This window comes from Athalia rosae, chromosome 1 (assembly GCF_917208135.1).
Source record: "Athalia rosae chromosome 1, iyAthRosa1.1, whole genome shotgun sequence".
In the NCBI taxonomy this organism is placed as follows: Eukaryota; Metazoa; Arthropoda; class Insecta; order Hymenoptera; family Athaliidae; genus Athalia; species Athalia rosae.
Window position 1 is genome coordinate 4,907,619 of NC_064026.1, and position 20,472 is coordinate 4,928,090.

Consider the following 20,472-nt stretch of genomic DNA (forward strand, 5'->3'; position numbering starts at 1 on the left):
CCGAGGAATGCGTTGCGAAGGCACGAAGGGTCTCGTTTTTAGGTTTTTTAGTTTTGTGGGTGTTTTTTAATGATCGGCGTCAGCTGGGTTTGTTTTATTGTTGTATTCGATTTCTCGGTAAAGTTACGTCACCGGTGGACCGACGGCGTACGACAACGTTCCGTCTGTGATATATGGACAATCGGTCGGGAGACGTGTCCCACCTACACGGGCGACCTTTGACCCCGGACCGAATATTGAATCACTTTAATATCTCAACGAGACGCGGGCCGACGGGCGTCCAATTACATCCGAGGCGAACGTACGTGTGTACGTGATCTCGTTCCGAAGGGGGCGCATTACGTTCGCCCACGACTCCCTCAAATCTAAAAAGCTCAGCTGGATCGAAGAAAGATGATACGGGGTGAATCGTTATCGATTATCGACGTGACAAATACATGCTTCTGTTTCATAGATTTATTACAATTGCTCAGTCATATGATATCGTTACAGTGTGTTCGATAACATTTCGTTGGTACGACATACCGTCGTAACGAAAAAATCGCTAACGGGTTATACAACGGACAGCGTACAGACTGAACGTTGAAATATCAACTAAAAAAAGCAAGAAATGATAGTCATGAAAAACGAAAGAAATTAAAACAGAACTTAGAGCTTCTATTCGATCAAGACGCGAGCATGAATTGCTATTATCTCGTTCTTGAAATAGTCGACGTAAAAATAATGATAATAGAAATAATATTGATTGGACAATGGTATTTCATTTATGGGTCTTGTCACATACTAAATTACTCATTTGTACAAAATATTCAGTAATACTCCATACCGATTTTGTGACGGTAGAAAATTGTATTCGTATTTTACCTAACGCACCGCTCGCTTGTAGATAATCGTATTAGTTGAAGAAGTGAATCTCGATTTTGAAAGTGCCTAATAAATTTTCACGCGACGATACCTCTTGCGACTAACTTTGGTGGCGGTGTAGCGGGTCGATCGTTCTAACGAAATAATTGATCGCACGTTGACTGAAATCGATGCGTATACCGGGCGCAAACCACCCGCCAAAGTATAGGTATCACGTTGCCGTCAATTATTCGTTGATTTATATCGACCCAGAGAAAACCAAAAAAAAAAAAGAAGAAAAGTGAAAATGGGTAGCTAAGAAAAAGATAAATGTTCCGCGAGTCTTGCGCCGGATTCTCCTATCTCGATTGCTTTCAACTCGAACTTTCTTCGCTCGAGAAAGACGCGAATAATGTACATTTTACACGGTCAGATTTGACAATCATTGACGAAGATTCAGAAGCTGTCGAACATCAGCGGATGGATGACCGCAGGTTACTGTTTCTGAATAGTTCGCTGCTTCATTTTTGGTGGATTGAATTGATCGGTCGATTGTCTTTGCTATAGCAATTAAAGATCGCCCAGGGGACGCGAGACGTTGTACTATTCAAATACTCGCAAAAAGCTGTAGCCAGTTTGCGAAGTGTTTTGTTCGCGGTAATGTAAACCAATGAATCATTTGACACAACGGAGAGTGGCGGGAAGGTGGAGAAGGTGAATACTGGAAATAAAAATGTTGGCTTTCGAACAGCCATTGCGTACCTCTCGTCGTCTTCGTAATTGTCTGAAAGTCTGAGCGATATTAATTTTGTACGAATAATTTCATAATGATAATTATATCAATAATAACGCATACGATCGCAACGATAATCGTCTGGTCGTTTGGACCGTATGCGTCACAGTTGTACATGGATAAAAAAAAATTTCTGCTTCCCTAAGCAGCTCGTCGTCACTTCCCACGATTAACACCTCTGTTATTGAAACGTCCTTTGTTCCGCGGCCTCATAATAGGACTCCTTAAATTCGAACGGGTATGCACCGCCGCAGGAATCTCACCAGCTGTCAAATTCTCCTCGAATATATCTGCCGTGAAATCAGGCTCCCTGTGCAGCCTGAGAACGTGGTGCATAGGCTCCATGGACTCCTTTCTTCTTACTATCTCTGGCGCTAGCCTGATACCGCCTTCATTTCTCAACAAACTCAGTGTCGGTCGATGAGGTCGTTGCAACATCGGAAGTAAAGGCTTCGGAGGACCATGATGAGGAGTTCCGTGAGGCGGTAACCTCGGGCCACCGGGTCCCGGTGGTCCCATGATGGGTCCTGGAGGACAAAGCGGACCAGGCGGGCCGAGAGGAGCGGGTAATCTTGGCGGTCCGCCAGGCATCGGCATCCTCGGAGGACAAGGAGGCATTCGCGGACCTGGAGGGAATCCGTGTCCGGGAAAACCACGTTGCGAAGGTGGCCCGTACCTGAGGGGTCTGGGACCGTACGGCGCTCCAAGAGGTGGAGGCATAAGTGGCATTGGCGGCATCGGGGGGTTGAAAGTCGGACCGTTGAACCGATTGAACTGATCGTGAGAAGGTGGGGGCGGACCCGGAGGTAGGAACGGCCTGCCGTTCGGAAAGCCTCTCCGCGAAGGGTGAAATACATGTGGGCCCATCGGTGCGTAGGGGTCCGATATTCTGCTGGCAGAGATTCGTTTGTGTGACCTGTTTTTTTTTTTTAAATTCAAAGCGTTGAAGCACGGAAAGCCAATTGACAAGTAACACGTGCTCGCATCTAGGTACTAGTAAATACCTCCTTGGTAGATTACTGCGGGCATCCAGGATGATACTCTTGGTATCCAGCTTCGCACCCTTCGGGGTGATTTTTAAATCGTTAAGGTATACATCACGTTCTAACGGGTAACCCCTCGCTTCCTGAAAGGCTGAAATCAGAGGCGGGAGCTGATAGAAAATTTTTCATAGCATCTTTTAACCCGGCCGCAGTCGCTGCGTATACGGGTCAGGGTCGCGGGGCGTATCTCGGCTGAAAAGATTGTATCTCATGGTCCGGCGTACGCGTGTAATAAAATGTAACTTGGCCGTAATCCTAATTAAGCGCGGTTGGATTGTATTGTCGATCGTGTAGGCGCCGCAACGCATCTAGATCTTATCTGGATAAAAAATGGATATCTCTGTGCGATGCCTCGATGTTTTACCGCGGATAATTAGGCATCAACGGTGCGGATGGACTCCGGATCCTGTTTTACCCTTCGCTCGTTATATACAAATAATCTACGCAAGCGAGATATTACCGGATCGATCGAACGAGACAAACATATAGATCAGGTGCTTCGACAAAATGATACGAGACTACTAGAATCGTTCGTCGTGACGAGAATTACGTTCGATCATGCGCTCAACTTTCGGTTCAAAAGTTACGACCGATTTCCATATGTGCCTATACGTTACGCTTTCAATACGGGTGATTACCTGTGATGGCATCCTGATTCTCCCATCCAAGCTGCTGTATGAGGTACCTACAATGACAAAAATGAGGTAGGTAATTTCAAAGGAGGATAATAAAATGTACCCATGGATACGCGAGTGTGTGGATAATGTTGAAAAGCACCAAGAGAGGTATTTGGAATGATCTTGATTCGTTGCATACCTGTGGCGACTAAAAAGACGAGGAAACAGGATCGGTTTCAGTTGTGGTAGTCGGAGCAAACGAACCAAGAAACTCTTGGGCATTCCTAACTCGGTTATAAATACAATTAGCTAATTAGAGGTGTAGTTAGTAATAATTAGTGGTGTAGTAGGGAAGGTACTCAGGGTGTAGCGGAGCGGAGTGCTCACGTCTGCATACGTCGAGATTCAACGAGTTAGACTTTAGACGACTTACCGGCAGATGAAGTACCCCGTGCGGTTGACCCCGTGGGTGCAGTGGACTCCTATGAGTTCGTCTGTAACATAAACGAGCCGCGTGGATTAGGCACTGCCCTCTTACACGGTAGTGGCAGGCAGAGTTACCTTGAAAAAGCAATCACCTGCACTGGAAAGGTATATGAGAAACGTGTTTCCCATTCCCCGCACGGCCTTATCGACATAAGACGTCAATTAGTCGAACAAGCTATACGATATTACGAGGACGAGATAAAACCGCGAAGATAATCCGGGTTAATAACAAGAAACAAGTACGCGGTGGAAGGTCGGTCAGTGGACCCGTTCTCATTTCTTATTTTATACGTTTCTCTTTTATTTGTTTAATTTTTTTTTTTTTTCTTCTTTTTATTTTCCCTTCTCCGCACAACCCGCGCGATCAATCACTTCGTTAATTTGGCAACAGATCGGTAGTGATTTGTACCCATCACTCGCTTCCAACAAGAATATAAACTCGATGCCACTCCGCTACACGATCCATACCGCGTACCTATAACCATATCCACCTACCTCGCGTGGGCGTAATGATACGTGAGAGGGCAAGCCGAGGGTGAAATGAACCACGGAAAATAATCATGATAAATAATAATGTTGAATCGTTGGACTGATGCCGGTTTTGCTTGACTAAGAAATCGAGTATCACACTCGCCTTTTTTTCTCTCTCTCAGTGTTTAATACCGACGTAATGACGGAGTGCTGATCCTGGCGAGGGAATGTAAAAGAATAAAAACAAAGTACGTTTAAGTCGGTCAGAAATTATCAAGGTATTAGTTATACGTGTGAAATACGTAGCGTGGACGGTTCGACCCCCTTCGTCGTCGTTGTACGTAACGTAGTGCGAAGGTAACAGGTTCGCACGATTTTTACACGCGTACCGCATACGATCGTATACGCAATCTCGCGAAAATACGGGTGATTCCACGGGTCATCAATTTATCCGCGGGCTCTCCCGCCCGGTCACGCCGCTGGAATCTGCCAAGTGAATGATTATAATATTGCAGCGAATTACCGGCGATAACTGCAACGAATTTCCCGACAATGCGAACTCAATTCGTGTCCGTGGTGACCGTGAAAATTGTTATTTTTTTTTTCCTCTCAGCGAACGCGATATCACAATCCTGTATTCGGAATTAGCGAAACGGAGATTGTCGGAAAGACTTATTTGTAATAAGATGTAAGAGTTGGCTCGTGCGATACTTCGTCTCGAGCGCTTCTACGAGTCCGGTGCCCATATATGGAGAGGTAACAACAACAACAACGAGAATACCGGAGATGGCAAGATAGTCGGGTCCGCGCCGCGGGTGCCTCGGAAGGTGTCTTGGTGCGGGAGGTAATCCGAACCCGGAGTCGTACCGTGGAAGAGGAAACCCGACGACTTTTAGCCCGGGTAGGCAACGCTCGCGGAGACTTTGGTACCAGCAGCGTCAAAACCGGACCGTCCGAACTCCCGCGGACTCTCGGGTAATACGAGTTGCTCTCGTTTGCAACGGTGTTATCTGTCCGGAGGTCATCGAGCGCGGTATTTGCATCGTTCTTTCTGGGAATCACGTACCCATCCAATGTGAATCTGGACCTGGACCTGGACTCCCGGGTCTTCGGAAGGCGCCTCTCGACGTGCCTACGTACGTACATTCTGAAGTGAGGACCGCGGCTCACCGATTCCACGTACGGCACAGCGGCACTACCATCAGCTACCACCCGTGCAGTAAATCAACATATCCTGGGAAGATAAGATCGCTGGAAGCGCGCCGCTTTGATGGAGCCGCTTGATCGACAGTGATACCAAACGCTGCGGACATAATTGTTTGTACGTCGGAGCGGCGTGCGAGTCGTTCACGTTTACGGAACGGGGTGGGCTGTACCTCCTAAGTATTGTCACACCCCGGCGAAGAATCTTCCAGCGGCGAATGGTTCGGACATCCGCCGAACGCGACTAACCCGTAGAAAATGGATTCCCCGAGGGTCGGGTTATTGCGAGTGAATCGTTGGTGCGAATTGATCGGGACGAAGTTGGCGATCGATTGATCCGATCGGTCGTTCAATGGTCAGTAGTTACGCGGTCGGGGAATGGCTTCTGTTGACTGATGTTTGATTTCAACTTTGAAACGGCGGGGGGTCCGTCGATGCAGGGTTCCGGCGTAGCTACACCGACTCCGCTGGGAGTGCCGGTTTACCGTACAAACGACCCCGTCTTCGGAGTCCCTGTTTCTCCCCTCCCTTCCCCCCCCCCCCATCCGCCCCCCCCAGTAATATTACTTCCTTGCACCGCCCATTGTTTTGTTGCTTTCCAACTCTGATATGCGTTGTTCGGATGAGGAAAATTAATACCGCACTAATTTTTACGAGACCCGCGTCGACGCGAAGAGCGATGAGCTACCGCTGCTCCGAGTATAATAGAGGAACGGTACGTATTCCGTCTTGCAACATACTCAATTGCCGGAGAGGGCAAAAAGGAAAAGGGCCGCGAGGGGCGCTACCGCGCGTTAATATATGGCGTGTAATATACTCCGAAGAACGAATCAGGGCGGAGGTGCCTCGGGGCGAGGAGAAACGGCACCAACCGACAACGAGACCCCGAAGAGAAGGGAAGAGCAGAGGAGAGCAACGCCGAAAAGTAACGCGAGGAGCCCCAGGGCCGAGATGACCACTGCACCGGAGCTCTCGCCGGATCATGCACACACGCAGCTAACAGTTTTCGAGCTACCTTGGTAGCTGGTTGGCTCGATCCTGTCCCGAAGCTACTCTCAGAAGTTAATGTGGCAATATGATGTATACACCCGGAGATCGACGAGTAACACTTGCCGCTGGTGGCGGATCGTTTAGCCACTTACTTATAACACCGTAGTCGAGCCCTCGGAGTCTCGATCGAATTAGAACTCGAACGGACTACCATAAAGCAGTCGATTCGGCCGAACTTTGATTTCAACATCATCGGTCGATGTATAAGGAAGTCGAAAGCACCTGCCCACCGTATTCCTCAACTTGTACGTTTCCCTCGCGTAACGACGACGCCGAGGCGTGATTTAGGTTGCGGAGATATCAAAAAAAAAAAAGAGAACAGGGCTCCGGAGGAACGAACAGTCGGGCACTTCGTCGCGTGGCTCGAGGATTCCAGCGATACGTGGAGAGAAGAAGATGCGCGTGAGTACGTCGAGTGGGGTACACCGACGTTCGGTTCACCGATCAAAGAGAAGAAGAAGAAGAAGAAAAAAAAAAAACCATAAATACCTGAACCTCGGGCGTAAACAATTTCACCGTTTCACGATATCGAATGTCAGAACTTCAAACACACGTTGAACCTCCACACCTTTAATGTCCGACGTTCAACGTTCCAACGACCAAAGCTTAGCTCGGAACATCGGTAGGTATATTTTACGCTGTAAAGGGGATACCGAGACGCGAAGACGTTAGTTTATTTTTCATCACTGCCTCGGATTACCCGTTCAAATCACGAAACTGGTTCGGAGTATCCGAGCGTGTCTTCGAGATCGGCGGACTCCGTTCGCTGTCCGCTCCGTAGGAATGGGAAGTGCAGGGTAGTGATCCGTCGCCTTTTACAGATGACATTGAATTATCGCCGGTCACCAGCATTTGTATGGTATCCACAGTGGTGAAGTGCATTCGAAGTGAAATACAAGTGCCGCCGGACTCACGGGACAATGTTGGAAGCGTGACGGACGAAACGATCCTCGGTACGTAACGAAGCGCGTCATCGACGCCGTCAAACGTCGGGGAATCGAGTATTGATAAATGCTAAGTGGCAGCCGATAGACGCCCCGTGGCAGCTTCAACGCAGCGGAGAATACGCGGATCACCTCCCCCGCGCAACAAACAGCTCACGTACGATATATTTAAAAAAAAAGACGCATTTTATCAGAGAATTTTTGAGGACTCTCGCCTCGCAGTTGCAGGTAATCGTTTTTTTGTCGATCGCGGCTGATGTATCAGGGCGGTTTATCAACAGTGGTTTGAAAAACCGTGACTGCGTGGGCGCGACCGATTCGTAGTTACCGTTTGCGGAAATGGATACGACGATATCATCGCAAATTGTACAATTGCCACTGGTAAGATCGTTGAGATAAGAAACTTTTATGCAAAACTCACCGGGGTCACTAGAGTCCATGAAATCGTCCATCGCCTTGAAGAACCTAGAACAAAGAATGAGTGGAGGAGGAATGTTCGTAATAAGTATTTGGTTTAAAAATTATACGGAATAATCTGATCTGATGAATTCTTGTTGGGTGGCGTGCAACGGGAGGAGGTCATGAATAAAGCGAAGATGGTAATGAAATGCGATTACGATGCAAACGTTGCAAAAAAGTGTCCGATGTCTTAGCGTGCGGAGTCCGGACACGGAGTATTACGCGAATACCTTCGAAAAGATTTCGGCTCCACGGTTCCTGAGGTAAGTGACGGCTAACTAACAATTTATAATATTCTCTTATTTATATTCGCGATACTGGTAATTTTAGGGTATAGCTCGGTTATCCTCCCTTCTCCCTCCGCGCTGCTCGAAAAAAAGGTAGAGAACGAATCGAGGAGAAGGTAGGGGGAGCGAAGGAGAAGGATTTAATCTCGAGGTGATCAAATTTCTGTCGAGTTAAGAAAAATAATAATCAGCTAAATAAATATTCAAATATGGTAACCGAGCGTTCTAACTGGTCGTGTAATGGCTCTGTAATAGGTATGCATGTAATACGGCGGGGCGTTGGGCCACCAGGAGATATGGTAACGATATCCGTGAGTGTTGCTACACATTATAACGCACGTTTGACTTCCAGCTTCTATATGACACGGCGCGCAACTTTGGCCCTCGTAAAGGACTACGCACTCCATTCTCCGTTTAATCATTCTCCGATCCCGATTCTAAATCACCCGTTTGAAATCAGAAAGCACACACGGGTCTTCGGTTTCTGTACTCCCGAAGCCATCAGTTTCTTCCCCCGAGTATTTTTTTTTTTTCTTCCGAAGCGCTTCTTTACCGTCAGCCCTTTCGGTTCACGATAGGAGACCGAGGGAGGAAAGAGCGAAGGGAAGCCGAGGCGGGGCTGGAGAAAGAGAGACCCTTCATAGTCGAAGCCCATTACGCTAAACGATTTGATTAGAGATTCGGCGAGACTGAAGCTTTGGCTTCTAAGAGGTGCGGCTTTCTTTGAGACCACCGAACAAAATATCCGCTCCTCGCAGATTCGAAGATAGCTTCTCTACGGGCGCTCACAATAATTCACGGCTGAATTCCAGGCGTTCATCCAATACCTCGTCCGGTGAGTTCGGCTCACGACTTTCCTCGAGTTATTAACCAACGAGCCGACGACTTGTCGATAAATTAGCACTCGCCGTTCCGTCAAGTTTTCAAATTTTCCCCCAGGAGTTGCATTCTGTGGGTTCTGGTAACCCGGTAATACTCTAGGAATCCCAAATTTACATATTATTCATTTTGCTCCTCGAATTCTTATCGGCTTATTTACAACATTTCTTATACCAGTTCTCACCGTTCCAGCGAATCTACAAGTGTGATTTCCGTTTGTTTATTTATTTGGTTTATTTCACGGCCTGCACGAATAGCTTCGATCGTTCCCCGGAAAAATTCTTCCTCTCTCACAGCGTATAGCTGCTTTCTCCAAGCTCTCGATCTTTGGCGGTCGGTGGCATTGTGTAAGTCTCAATTGTGCGGCGTATTAGCCCCTAATAGGCCTAATCCCTTTCATCTTGGGCCTCACCCTCCACCCTGTTACACCCACGCCTCCGATTAGTCGAACGTTATTATTACCACTAATTCGTTTCAGCGGGTGCATTCATTCTAATATTAACTCTGCTATGTGGCCCGTTAATGGCCACGTGCCCTTCGCTTTTGTAATGACTCCGAGATCTTCTGCATACCGAAGAGCGGCAGCAACGGCAACAGCAGCATCGCCGCTCGTCCGTGAGATGCGTTTCGTAATAAAAAAAAAAGGGTTGAAAAAAAATTAAATAGGGAAAAAGAAATAAATGGAAACGAAGAACATGTTTTCGGAGATCGAAAGTAAAAGTGGATTCGAATCCAGCGGCAAAGGGTGATGCGACGGAAATATGCGAGGATATCGATCAAGGAGGGACAGACCTCGGAGCCGATGAAGAAAAATATCGGAATGAAAGGAAAGGAGAAGAAGAAGAAGAGAGAAGAAGGGCTAGCGGTGAGTGGGTCTCGCTCGGCGTGGCGCCAGCAGCTAGCCAAACCGCGTGAAAAATGACGCGAGTCAAATTAATTTGAGTTAGATTTGAATTACAAATTTTTTTTGTTACCACTGCAGTCGGCGAGAGGTGTCGGCGAACACGAGACTTGACGCGCTCGTCACAGTGGGAAACCGCTCCCCGAACCCTGAAACCCGGAGGATCGGTTCTGTATAGATCGAAGCTAACCACGGGAATGAGAAACCGACGCCTGAGTCACGGACCTCGCGACCGATCCGTTTGCCTCCGGCGTCATCAATATTTATAAAAATAAAATAAAATAAAGAGGAACGAGAAATGGAAAGAAAAAAAAAGAATCACTACCCCTCCATCCATCAGCGTGATCTTCTCTGCAGGAGCAGACGGATAACTCTGAGACCCGGACGGATATACAGAATTTTGCTCGGGGGTTGCTCGATTCTAGGAGGAACATCACTTCGACATTTCAAGAAAGTTGAACAAGGATCTATACGGATGATCGAAAAACCGATCAATTTTACGATGACTCGAAAACACGCGGTGATCAGCTGCGGACGATATTTCGTGCGCCGATCATGCGTTTCGAAACCTTTTTCACTCCTATTGAAGATTGGTTTTTTTTTTTTGTGAGAAGGTAAACAAAATGGGAGCAAAGAAAATCGCATTATGCGCCGATTCTGCCGCATTGTATTGTAAGATTGCCCTTGCGATTGGTAAGTTCATTTATAGTTACGGGGTCGGGTTAACTTGTGGACCGCACGAGATCGAAAGATGAGGTACTTTCCTAGCGCGTGACGAGCTAATGACGCGTTAACGATATACGAACGTAAAAACGAAGGCAGACTGCGCGTTAATCGAACAAAAGAAGCAGAAGAAAAAGGGGGAAAAGTAGAGGAGAAATGAAGACGAAGATGAAAACAAGGGAGAAGGAAAATGGTGGTTTTACAGACTAGTGTATACGTTGATGCAACATGCGCGATACAGTCGCTTGGCTATGCTATGAAAAGCGTTTTATGCGGCGCGTGCAGCGAGATGCATGCACGGACTCTCGGTCCACTCATTTAAATATCACCGCGGGCCACGCGTGTGGCCTTCCTTCTACACTACTCGAAAGTTATAGCATGGCATCGCGACGACGTACTTTTCAATTTTATTTCTATCCTTTCGTTCGTTTGGCTAGCACTCACTTTTTGAAATATACATATATCAAAGGCTGATTAATCGCGTTGTATTCGCTGATAAAACGATGTCGCCTGATGTGTTATGTCTGTGCGCAGGGGGGAAAAACCTCGAAAAGGTACGAGTCGGAGCGTGTAATGCAAGATTAAGCTGCGACGGAGTTTTGATAAGCACACGGAGGTTGCAAGGAAACCATCTTGAATGGGTAAATTATTGTTGAAATGGAGAGAGATTTTCTGAAGCTAAATCTGACCATGATACCGTATTATTATAGTTATCATGCCGAATGAGAAATGAGGAGATTGAATTCAGACCGATTTCTGGCGCCAAGAATGGGATATTTTTCAAAATATTTGAGCGGGTGTTTCCTAATGTATAACTTTCAAACTACCAATCCGTCGACTAAATTGAGCTACGACTTTTTCCCATCGAGATATATCAATTTGTCTGCTCCGAAAAGTAAAGAATTGGTGATAACTCGATCAATTTTATAGATAGATCAATTTAGCTTGCGGATTCGGATTCCTGAGATCGAAATACATGGGTGTAGCATAAAAACCTGATTTTAAAAGATCTTGATTTCCCACCCCAAGATCGAAAAAACTCCAAGGGAGTTCGATTTTTTCAATTTTTGGGCCAAAAATGAAGTACTTTAAAAATCGATCGTAGGACACTTTTCTGACGTATTTTGACCTCAGGAATCCGAATCTGAAAGAAAAATTGATCTATCTCTAAAATTGACCGAGTTATCGCCAATTTTCAGCTTTTTGGGGTCAAAAATAGAAAATTGATTTTTTAGTCTATGTCAATGTAATTTGAGCTCAGGAATCCGAATCCGGAAGAAAAATTGATCTATCTGCAAAAATGACCGAGTTATCCCCATTTTTTCGCATTTTTTAGCATAAATTTGAGGATATCTCGAAGGGAAAAAATCGTAGCTCAATTTGGACGACGGATTCGTGTTCCTGGGGTCAAAATACATAAGAAAAGTGCCATACGGTCAATTTAAAAAAAAAAAAATTTTTGGCCAAAATTTGAAAAAATCGTAAGGGGTACCCCTTGGAAAAATCTCAAATTTTGGCCAAAAATTTTTATTTTTTAAAATTGATCGTATGGCACTTTTCTTATGTATTTTGACCCCAGGAACACGAATCCGTCGTCTAAATTGAGCTACGATTTTTTCTCATCGAGATATCTCAATTTTTCCGCTCTGAAAAGTGAAAAATTGGCGATAACTTGATCAATTTTGCAGATAGACCAATTTGACTTGTGATTTCGGATTCCTGAGATCAGAATACATAAGAATAGCATATAAAATAAAATATTTTTTTTTGACCCAAAATTGAAAATTTTCCAAGGGGTACCCTTTGGATTTTTTCGATTTTTGACCAAAAATTTTTATTTTTTGAATTCAATCATATGGCACTTTTCTATTGTATTTTGATCCCAGGAACACGAATTCATCGGTAAAATTGAGCTACGAATTTTTCTCATCGAGAAATCTTAATTTCTCAGCTCTGAGAAGCGATTAATTGGCGACAACTCGATCGTTTCGACGAAAGGATCAATGTATTTTGCAGATGCGGAATTTGGAGTTCAAATGACATAAAATTTCACCAGAAAATACGATTTCGATATTTGAGCTCAAAATCGTAGCCTATCGCTATAATACGGTGGAGTTGCTGCGATCTCGCGAGAAAGAGGTCTGGTAGCTGAGATACTTAAGAGTGGAGGTCGCGACGCGGCATTCTCCAAAAGAACAAACGGTACACGGAGCGGTTAATTGCGGTTTGAGATAAAACTGGTTCTGAATAGCGTGGATATACGTATAGTCATCTGGAACCAAACGGCCTAGCAAGGCTATCGGTTCTTTTTTCGGAGGTGAGCTGCCGTACAGACGACGACTTCCCAATTGCAGCTGGACTTACTTAGGAGGCAAAAGGACGACGAAGAAGATCCAAAACAAAAAAAAAAAAAAACTAAAAACTAAAAACCACCGACTTAGCCGCAGCTGCTAAAAAACCGGCGCAAATTTATGTAACGGAAAAAAATCGCCGGGGTGGTCCCCGCGAGGTCCACGAGAAGTGCCCAACTCCGAATTGACGATGCCCGTGCCGTCCAACGTCGGTTGTCCAGTCCCACGGACACCGGACGAGCAGTCTTGTAAAGCTCCGGCCGTGCCACTTTAAAGACGCGCTGAGGTAAGAAGTAAGACGCGACGCGCGTTATGCATATGAGCGACCGTGACGACCTGCCCGCCACCCACGTCCGTTTCCCCCCCGGTTACCCCCAATATCCGTACATGGGCGAAACAACGTCAAAACATTTGAGTTGGGTCCATCTCGAAACGAATCGAGACGCAGCTTCGACTACACGGGCGTTATCGTCCTCATCTTCCTAATTTTTTTCTCCCTCCTCGCTCGTTCGCTATCAACCCGGCCGGTGCCCAATACGGAAGACATTAGGATAGGCAAAGGTTGAAATTTCTCGCAAGCCCTCGGCAGTACCTCGCTTCGATTCTGCCTAACAATCCTCCACATCGTATGGGTAAACTCTCCGTGGAATATACAACCTTTAGATCCCCATATTTCTCAGCGCCCTGATTTCCCACCGTGCAAAGTACAAGAGGATCCTTGTCCCTCGGAGACTCCGCGGAGGATGAGGTGATCCTTTTTTGCGTTCGGGGTATCGGCTTACAACGTTACAACGGGGCAGATTTCACCTCGAGCATTGTCCTGCCGCGGGTAGTTGCGGGGCAGAGACAAGCTGTACGTATTATACGCTGGTGGAATTCAAGAGAGCCGACAGTCGGCGAGGAGGTAACCGTAGGTTATACGTTCGACGTCTCGGTCCGCAGGCGAATAAAGACGTCGGGACAGGCGCCATCCTCTCCCTCATCCTCGCTCCCCCCTCCCCCCCTCCCCGTGTTCCTCCGCGGATCCCCCGATCCCCCGATCCTCCGATCCTCCCACGCGCCGGACAGCAGCTCGCGTGTGTCGCGCGTAGCCACGCGGCGTCGGAGACGCTCTTCGAAAATTATTCATCGTAAGCAAGCGAGCGAGCGCCGGCGAGTCCGTAAACTACACCGATAATTAAGACGACGGTGTGCGACGGAGAGGGTGATGAACATTGGACTTTGAAACTACGCTAATTTTCTACGAATACCTACCGTAATACGGTCGACGCGACGAAATGTTATTTTAGCGAGCGCGAAACGCGCGTACGATACGAATGTTACGAACATACGCTACGGGGAGATCGAAGCGAGTCGCATTAGCCGCTTTGTGTTTCAATTAACACGACATTCCACGTGAAATTGCTTAATCCAGCAGGCGTACTAACGAGCCCAGACCTCGTCGGATAATCTCGGGGATTATCATCATCGCCGTCAAACGGGACGGGACTCTCTTTGCGGTGACGTTCCCATCGACGCGGGTGCAACCGACTTAATATAAATGTAATTTCCACCCCTTCTCGTAGAACGTGGTGGTAAGGTAGCCGATCCGCGTTGACCGCGAAACGCCGATCGTTCGTCAGATTTTGTTTCCCCGCTGGATGTGTGGTACGTCCACACCCTTCGTCGATTTCATGGAAGGTGCACCGCATGCGCTAAGGATAGGAATTCCATGAGATCGAAATCGAAAAGACACCAGAACCGAGTTCACTCGTGCGTATAGAGTAAACGAGGTGATCGGACGCAACGTCACAACAAGTGAAGCGACGGCTTGTCCGATGATGATGACGCGTGCCTGCGAAGTGAATTTTGCTTCATTTGTTCATATTCCTTTATTATTTATTTCCATATACAAGTGCGATACACGTTACGTACATTCGCTAACGTTCGTGTATACGTCACGTAAAAATTCCTCATCTTGAAATTTACAAGAACACGTACGACGTATGTACGCGTGTAAGAGATACAGAGAGTGAGAAAAATCGCGGTGAGTTACGTCAGACGATATCAGACGTCGTATATCTTCTAATTCTTGCGAGCGCATACAATATCTATACCGTAGCGACTGCTCATCCTCGAGGACCGCGGAGTCACACGCGGAGCGTGGGTGTTTTCGGCACCGGACAGTCGCGCAACCTCCACCGTCGAGTAATCGATTCATACGATGTACACGGTGAAACCGGCGGGGTTGAGAGGGGGGAAGGGCGGAGGGCGGAGGGCGGAAATTAAACCAAGAAAACGGAGGAACAAAAAACGCCGGCGACAATAATCGACCGATCAATTTACATAAGCTCTATCTTACACGCGGGACAACCGCATTCGATTAACCCATTTAGATCGATAGAAGCACCATATACTCATTGGTATACGTCGTATGCGTGTTCGTGTATACCTGACTATTCCAATCTCCATCCGGAACGACGAACGCCTGGGATTTTTATAAGTATAAATTTCTGATCGCGTGCGTCTATCGCCCGCGCGGTGTTTTGTATTATTTTATTTTATTTCTATTTTTTTTATTTTTTACTTTTTTCTATTTTTTTTTCTTATTTTTCATGTCGTCTCATCCATTTCGTTTCTCTCGGTTTTGTTTTTACCTTCTTTTATCGATCCGAAGACAAATCCGTACGACGCGTATAGGTATACAAATACTTTAATAAATAAAACTCGAGTGGCAAATACTTGACTATTTATACACGCGATGACGGCGGGTTATAGGCGTACGTTACGTGTAGCCGGAATCCGTACGTACGGGTGTATGGGGGAATGGAGAAGTGTGACCGTGTATACGCGGGCTAATTAAATACGTTAATTAAAAGCGAGCTGCGGTGATCGGTTAGCGTAGCTTCGAACGCTTGTGCTCAGCCTTGCGTTCGAGAGTGTCGCGCGCGCGTCCGCGGCATCGACTCCCGCGGGTTCAAGGATATCTAGAATATTATGTGGCGCCTAGCTTAACCTCTGACTCTTTTTATCGAGTTACCAATCCGAAGCTATCAAGGATGCAGTTAATTATTACCCGGAGACGCGGAGTGTGACCACAAAGATATAGCCCGAAGCGCGACGCTCGGTTATACCGGCTCTCGAAAGAATAAACAAGAGAGACGAAGAAGAAGAAGAGCCCCGGTGTCGCTGTCTCGTCGGTTTTCGCTTCCCCGCCTGCAACTGACGCCGATGTGGTTCCACCGTCAGAAATTCCTCCAGGACGTTAACAGGAACGTGAATCACGAGTTTATTTTCGAATTATACCAGAGGATCCCATTCTATTTCACCGATATATATAATATACGCGATAAGTGGTTAACCGCAACGCGATCGATATCGACCTACAAATTAATTTGTGAAAACGACGATTATCGTTAGCGCCATTACACGCTTCGTTTATTTCCACATCTCTCTCCCGCCCGGTTCGGGAAATTTTCTTAACGTCACGGGGGCGTATACGATCATATATGATATCGCGAGAAGAAATTTCGAAACTTTCATTTTTTCCCCCCCCTGCATCGATTATCGAACTGTAAACGTCAACGAGGGATTCCCTGATCGCATGGGATAGTAAACTCGATGCTTAGATAGGGCGCGGGTGGTAAGTTCGCGTTGTTTGACGACGTCGTTTCCAAGATAGTAACGACTCTGAGATAGTTGGTCAGAGTTACACCGGTCTGCTTTTTTCCCCCCACTGAACTGCTGCAGTCTGAACGGTCGTAATTCGGTGTACGTAGCAGGAATCGCTACGGATAAGACCAGCAATTGAAGATAGCTCGCCGAAGAACGGACGGATCGACTCCGTCGAGAATTTTCCGCCGGAAATTTTCGGTGTCGCAATTTTCCACGTCGACGTACCGATGAAAATTAAATTGAACCACCAAAAAAAAAAAAAAAAAACCAAAATGAATAAATGAATAAATAAAAGATGAATATATAAAACGTCGGAGTCCGGTTACCTCCGGAGAATATAAATTCTCTTTATAATGATTATCGAGCAGCTCGCGGACCTGGTAGCGCTGAAAACGCGTTATGAACTAATAATAAAAAAAAAAAAAAACTGAAATTATAACAACAATATTATAATGTATGAAAAATGGTTAATGCGAAAGGCGAGGGTAAACGTCGCGATATAACCGAATGAAGATAGTACGGGCGGATTCGAAGAGGCAGGGCGAAGCAGCTACTTGAAAAAAAAGGGTATTCGGAATTCGCCGATCCCTCGTTTATACGGTGGAAAAGAAAAGGCGAAAGTGACATTGAGGGGCCGGTAAATATCTATGTTCGAACCTCTACGAGACTCTCGCGTATGGTATACGAGCGAAATGAAACGGAGAGAGAATAAGACACGAGGGGGGGAGGGAGAAGCGAGTCTCGGTGAAAATGGGCAATTCGTTTCAGCGGCGCGGCCCCGGCTCTCGGATATATTCGCGGTGCTGCAACGACGACGTGGGTTCAGGCTTCGGTAAATCATCGGACGTTTATTGCAGTTAATTACCCGGGCCGGCAGTTTGTGGGCCTGTTTTGCATCCACCGAGACGCGCATGCGGCGCCGCTTCCACCGTGGACGGGGTGAACGCGGCCCTCCTTCTCGAAAAATGAAAAGAAAGAGACGAAGTCTAGAGAGAGAGAGTGAGGAAAGAATCCGCTGGAACCACCGACGCGCGGTACGGTACAGAGGCAGGTTATGGCAAATCGAATGTCAATTTAAATACATGCGATCGTTCGACTCCGTCCCGATGCATATCCCGCGCCTTTAGTTCTGTATCTAATTGCGCGAGTCGGTGTTTATACGACTCGACGGACTCGGCTGTGAGCTAACTCTCATCTCCCCCGAGCTCTTGTCCCCTTTCGCAGGTTCAGCCAACACATGGAACGAGTCCAGTTCGTTTCGCTGCACGGCACCCCGACGAAGCTTCTTCAGAAGCTCTTTTCATTTGGGTTCGGCATCCGTTCCCTCTCGTACGACGCCGCGGGATAATATATATATATACATATATGTGTGATGCGAACTTACCTCCTGACAAGCATCGTCGGTGGGATCTGCCTTCCGGGAACCATGATTTTTAAATACTTCAATCCAGCGTTCGTGAAATCCTGCAAATCGATCAAGAATTACACAAGTTGACATCAATGTCGCGAATAACGTGATATCGGTTCTGATTATTTTCTAACTTTGTCGACCCACCCCCCCTAATCTCTCGAAGAAATTCTTCCCGTCTTTTTTTCGTACCATCCCAAACACGTGGGCATATAACGCTCCGGCCACGAAAATTGATACAACTACGCGAGGATAAGATAATGTACCGGTCGAACGCGCGTCCGACTCTATCTCTGGCGCAGGTAAAGGGATCGGAGCGTGTACCACACGACTGGTGGGAAAGCACCTACGAATCAATCATTTACTGATAATCCCTATCGGGCAATATATGGGCACCGATCTATCCGGATCGACCGGGCGCGTTAGCCAACTACGCTGCTGCTAATTACGAGGGCTAATTATTACACAACCTTTGTTAATTATGAATAATTATAAGTGGGTGTGATCTCGCGACCCGGCACAGGTATACGTGTGTAATATACGAAGGTGGAAGACAAGACGCGGTGTTAAAGGCGAGAGAAGCGACGATCCGGCGGCCGAACCTTTTGAGCGTCGACTCGAACGCGAGTCGAAAAGGTAACAGACTCCGTATAACATCTTGCGGGTTCCACAAACGATCCCCGAAACGACTCTCCAACAGAGACATCTCCCCGGTAGTTGGGCTCCGCCGGAACGCGTACAACATGCATATATGCATTATACGCGTATCCATATCCATATGAATATGCATATGCATGAGTCCCCCCGGAGCATTATCTAACGGGGAACAGGTTCTCATTGCTCCTCACCCGCTCGCCCCGCCGCGCCGTCAGCCGATCAACCTCCTTACTTTTACTCGAAACTCGGGAATCGTTGTTATTTATTATTCGCACGAGCGTCGGAAGTGGAATGAGCCTCCTCTGATTTCCGGTCGATCTCCGGGCGATGTTTTTGAAGTGATCGAGTGAGCCGATGAACAATTGTCGGACGCTCGAAGAGGGCTTTGAACCCGTAGAGTTTGAAATATCCAGCGTTATTTCAGTATAACGCTACGAGATGAAAGCCACTGACAGGTGGTCCACCCCCTTTGCCGCGCGCGACTTCTCCCGGTTCCTTCACTCGTCGGGTTATATTAAACCAATTATATCCAGCTGATCGGTAGACGTGACACTGACAGCAGCACCGATAGGTATAACTCGACTCGAACTCGTCGACGGTCGGACGAGTCCGCCCCTAAGGGGTTCGCCGTGGAAGGGAATACACGGAGGAAAATAAGAGAAATTTATCCCGCGACGCGATCCTCCGCGACGACTTTCTTCGGGAGTTTACCTCCTCGGCGCGGCGACCGATCGACCACCGATATCCCGTCTCACATATTACGGTTTTCAACCCTTTGCTCGAGGTATTAGACGCGATGACGAGGCGTTCCCGCGTCTCGAATGTCTCAAATGCGCGTGTAAAGATCGCGGCACTTGTCGCGATATCGCAAGGGTTCGTTCAATCCCTACCCCACGCATTCCTGAGATTCCCAGATTTCGAGCGGTGGAGTAGAGATCAGAAAATTTCGTGAAGATAGCCCCGGTAGTCGAGGGAGGCCAAGATTTATCAAGAGACAACACTCGCGGCTATTCCTTTATTTTTCTCCTTTTTTCTATTCTCGTAGGGTTGAGACGTCTCGACGCAAACTGTGTTTATTAAGACAGCAGCAATACGCACCAGCCTGCTGCCCTCGATAGCATCTCTTCACGGTTCATTATAGGCCCTTTGTTTTGGTAAATGATTTTTTTTTTTTTTTCTATTTTTTCTCCCTACGGAGACGAGGGACTCGAAAACCAGAGAAGGGGGAACAGATTCATTAAGTAATCTGCTCCAATTAGGCGGGGGTGACAACCAGGAATTCAAATATTAATTATTCATGATTATGCCACGGTTAAATTTTCAGCTCCAGTCTAATAGGATCTCAGAACAAATTCTTACCGAAGCCTATGAACGGCGAAAAGCTAAGAAAAAAAAATTACGTCCAACCGGAATAGCTGGAAGTGCAGAATACTTATAATGAGGAATTCGTGCGCGTGCCGGTCGTGGCACCCAAAGTAACGATAGTCGGACTATAGGGGACGAGAATCTCACTTTCCATATAACAAGATAAGCTACTCGAGTATAGAAACGAAAAAGGTGTAAGAAGACGATCGAAGCTAAGCTTATTAATATAATTGATCGGTCTTCGTTTCTGACAGTTCTGACCTAGAAAAAACAGAGCAGAGTTTGAGGCACTTGGTCCGATGGGTCTTAAGCTCGACCTTAAAAGAAACTGGACGAGT

The 20,472-nt window shown here is 46.8% G+C and overlaps 1 protein-coding gene across 3 annotated transcripts in view; it reads right to left on the minus strand.

Annotated features, from left to right (window-relative positions):
• Positions 1-441: 441 nt before the first annotated feature.
• Positions 442-20,472, minus strand: part of LOC105692953 (RNA/RNP complex-1-interacting phosphatase) — a 41,778-nt gene continuing 21,747 nt past the window's right edge. Inside the window, exons 5-10 of one of the 3 annotated variants that reach the window (XM_048653646.1) lie at positions 18,089-18,168; positions 7,872-7,915; positions 3,730-3,790; positions 3,318-3,364; positions 2,641-2,770; positions 442-2,528 (exon numbers count right to left, since the gene is read on the minus strand). In XM_048653646.1, the coding sequence (XP_048509603.1) occupies positions 1,793-2,528; positions 2,641-2,770; positions 3,318-3,364; positions 3,730-3,790; positions 7,872-7,915; positions 18,089-18,168 (1,098 nt within the window). In that variant the 3' untranslated portion in view covers positions 442-1,792. Of the gene's footprint in view, positions 2,553-2,640; positions 2,771-3,317; positions 3,365-3,729; positions 3,791-7,871; positions 7,916-18,088; positions 18,169-20,472 lie in introns of all 3 variants that reach the window. The other 2 variants (XM_012412534.3, XM_012412535.3) reach the window with 2 other exon arrangements.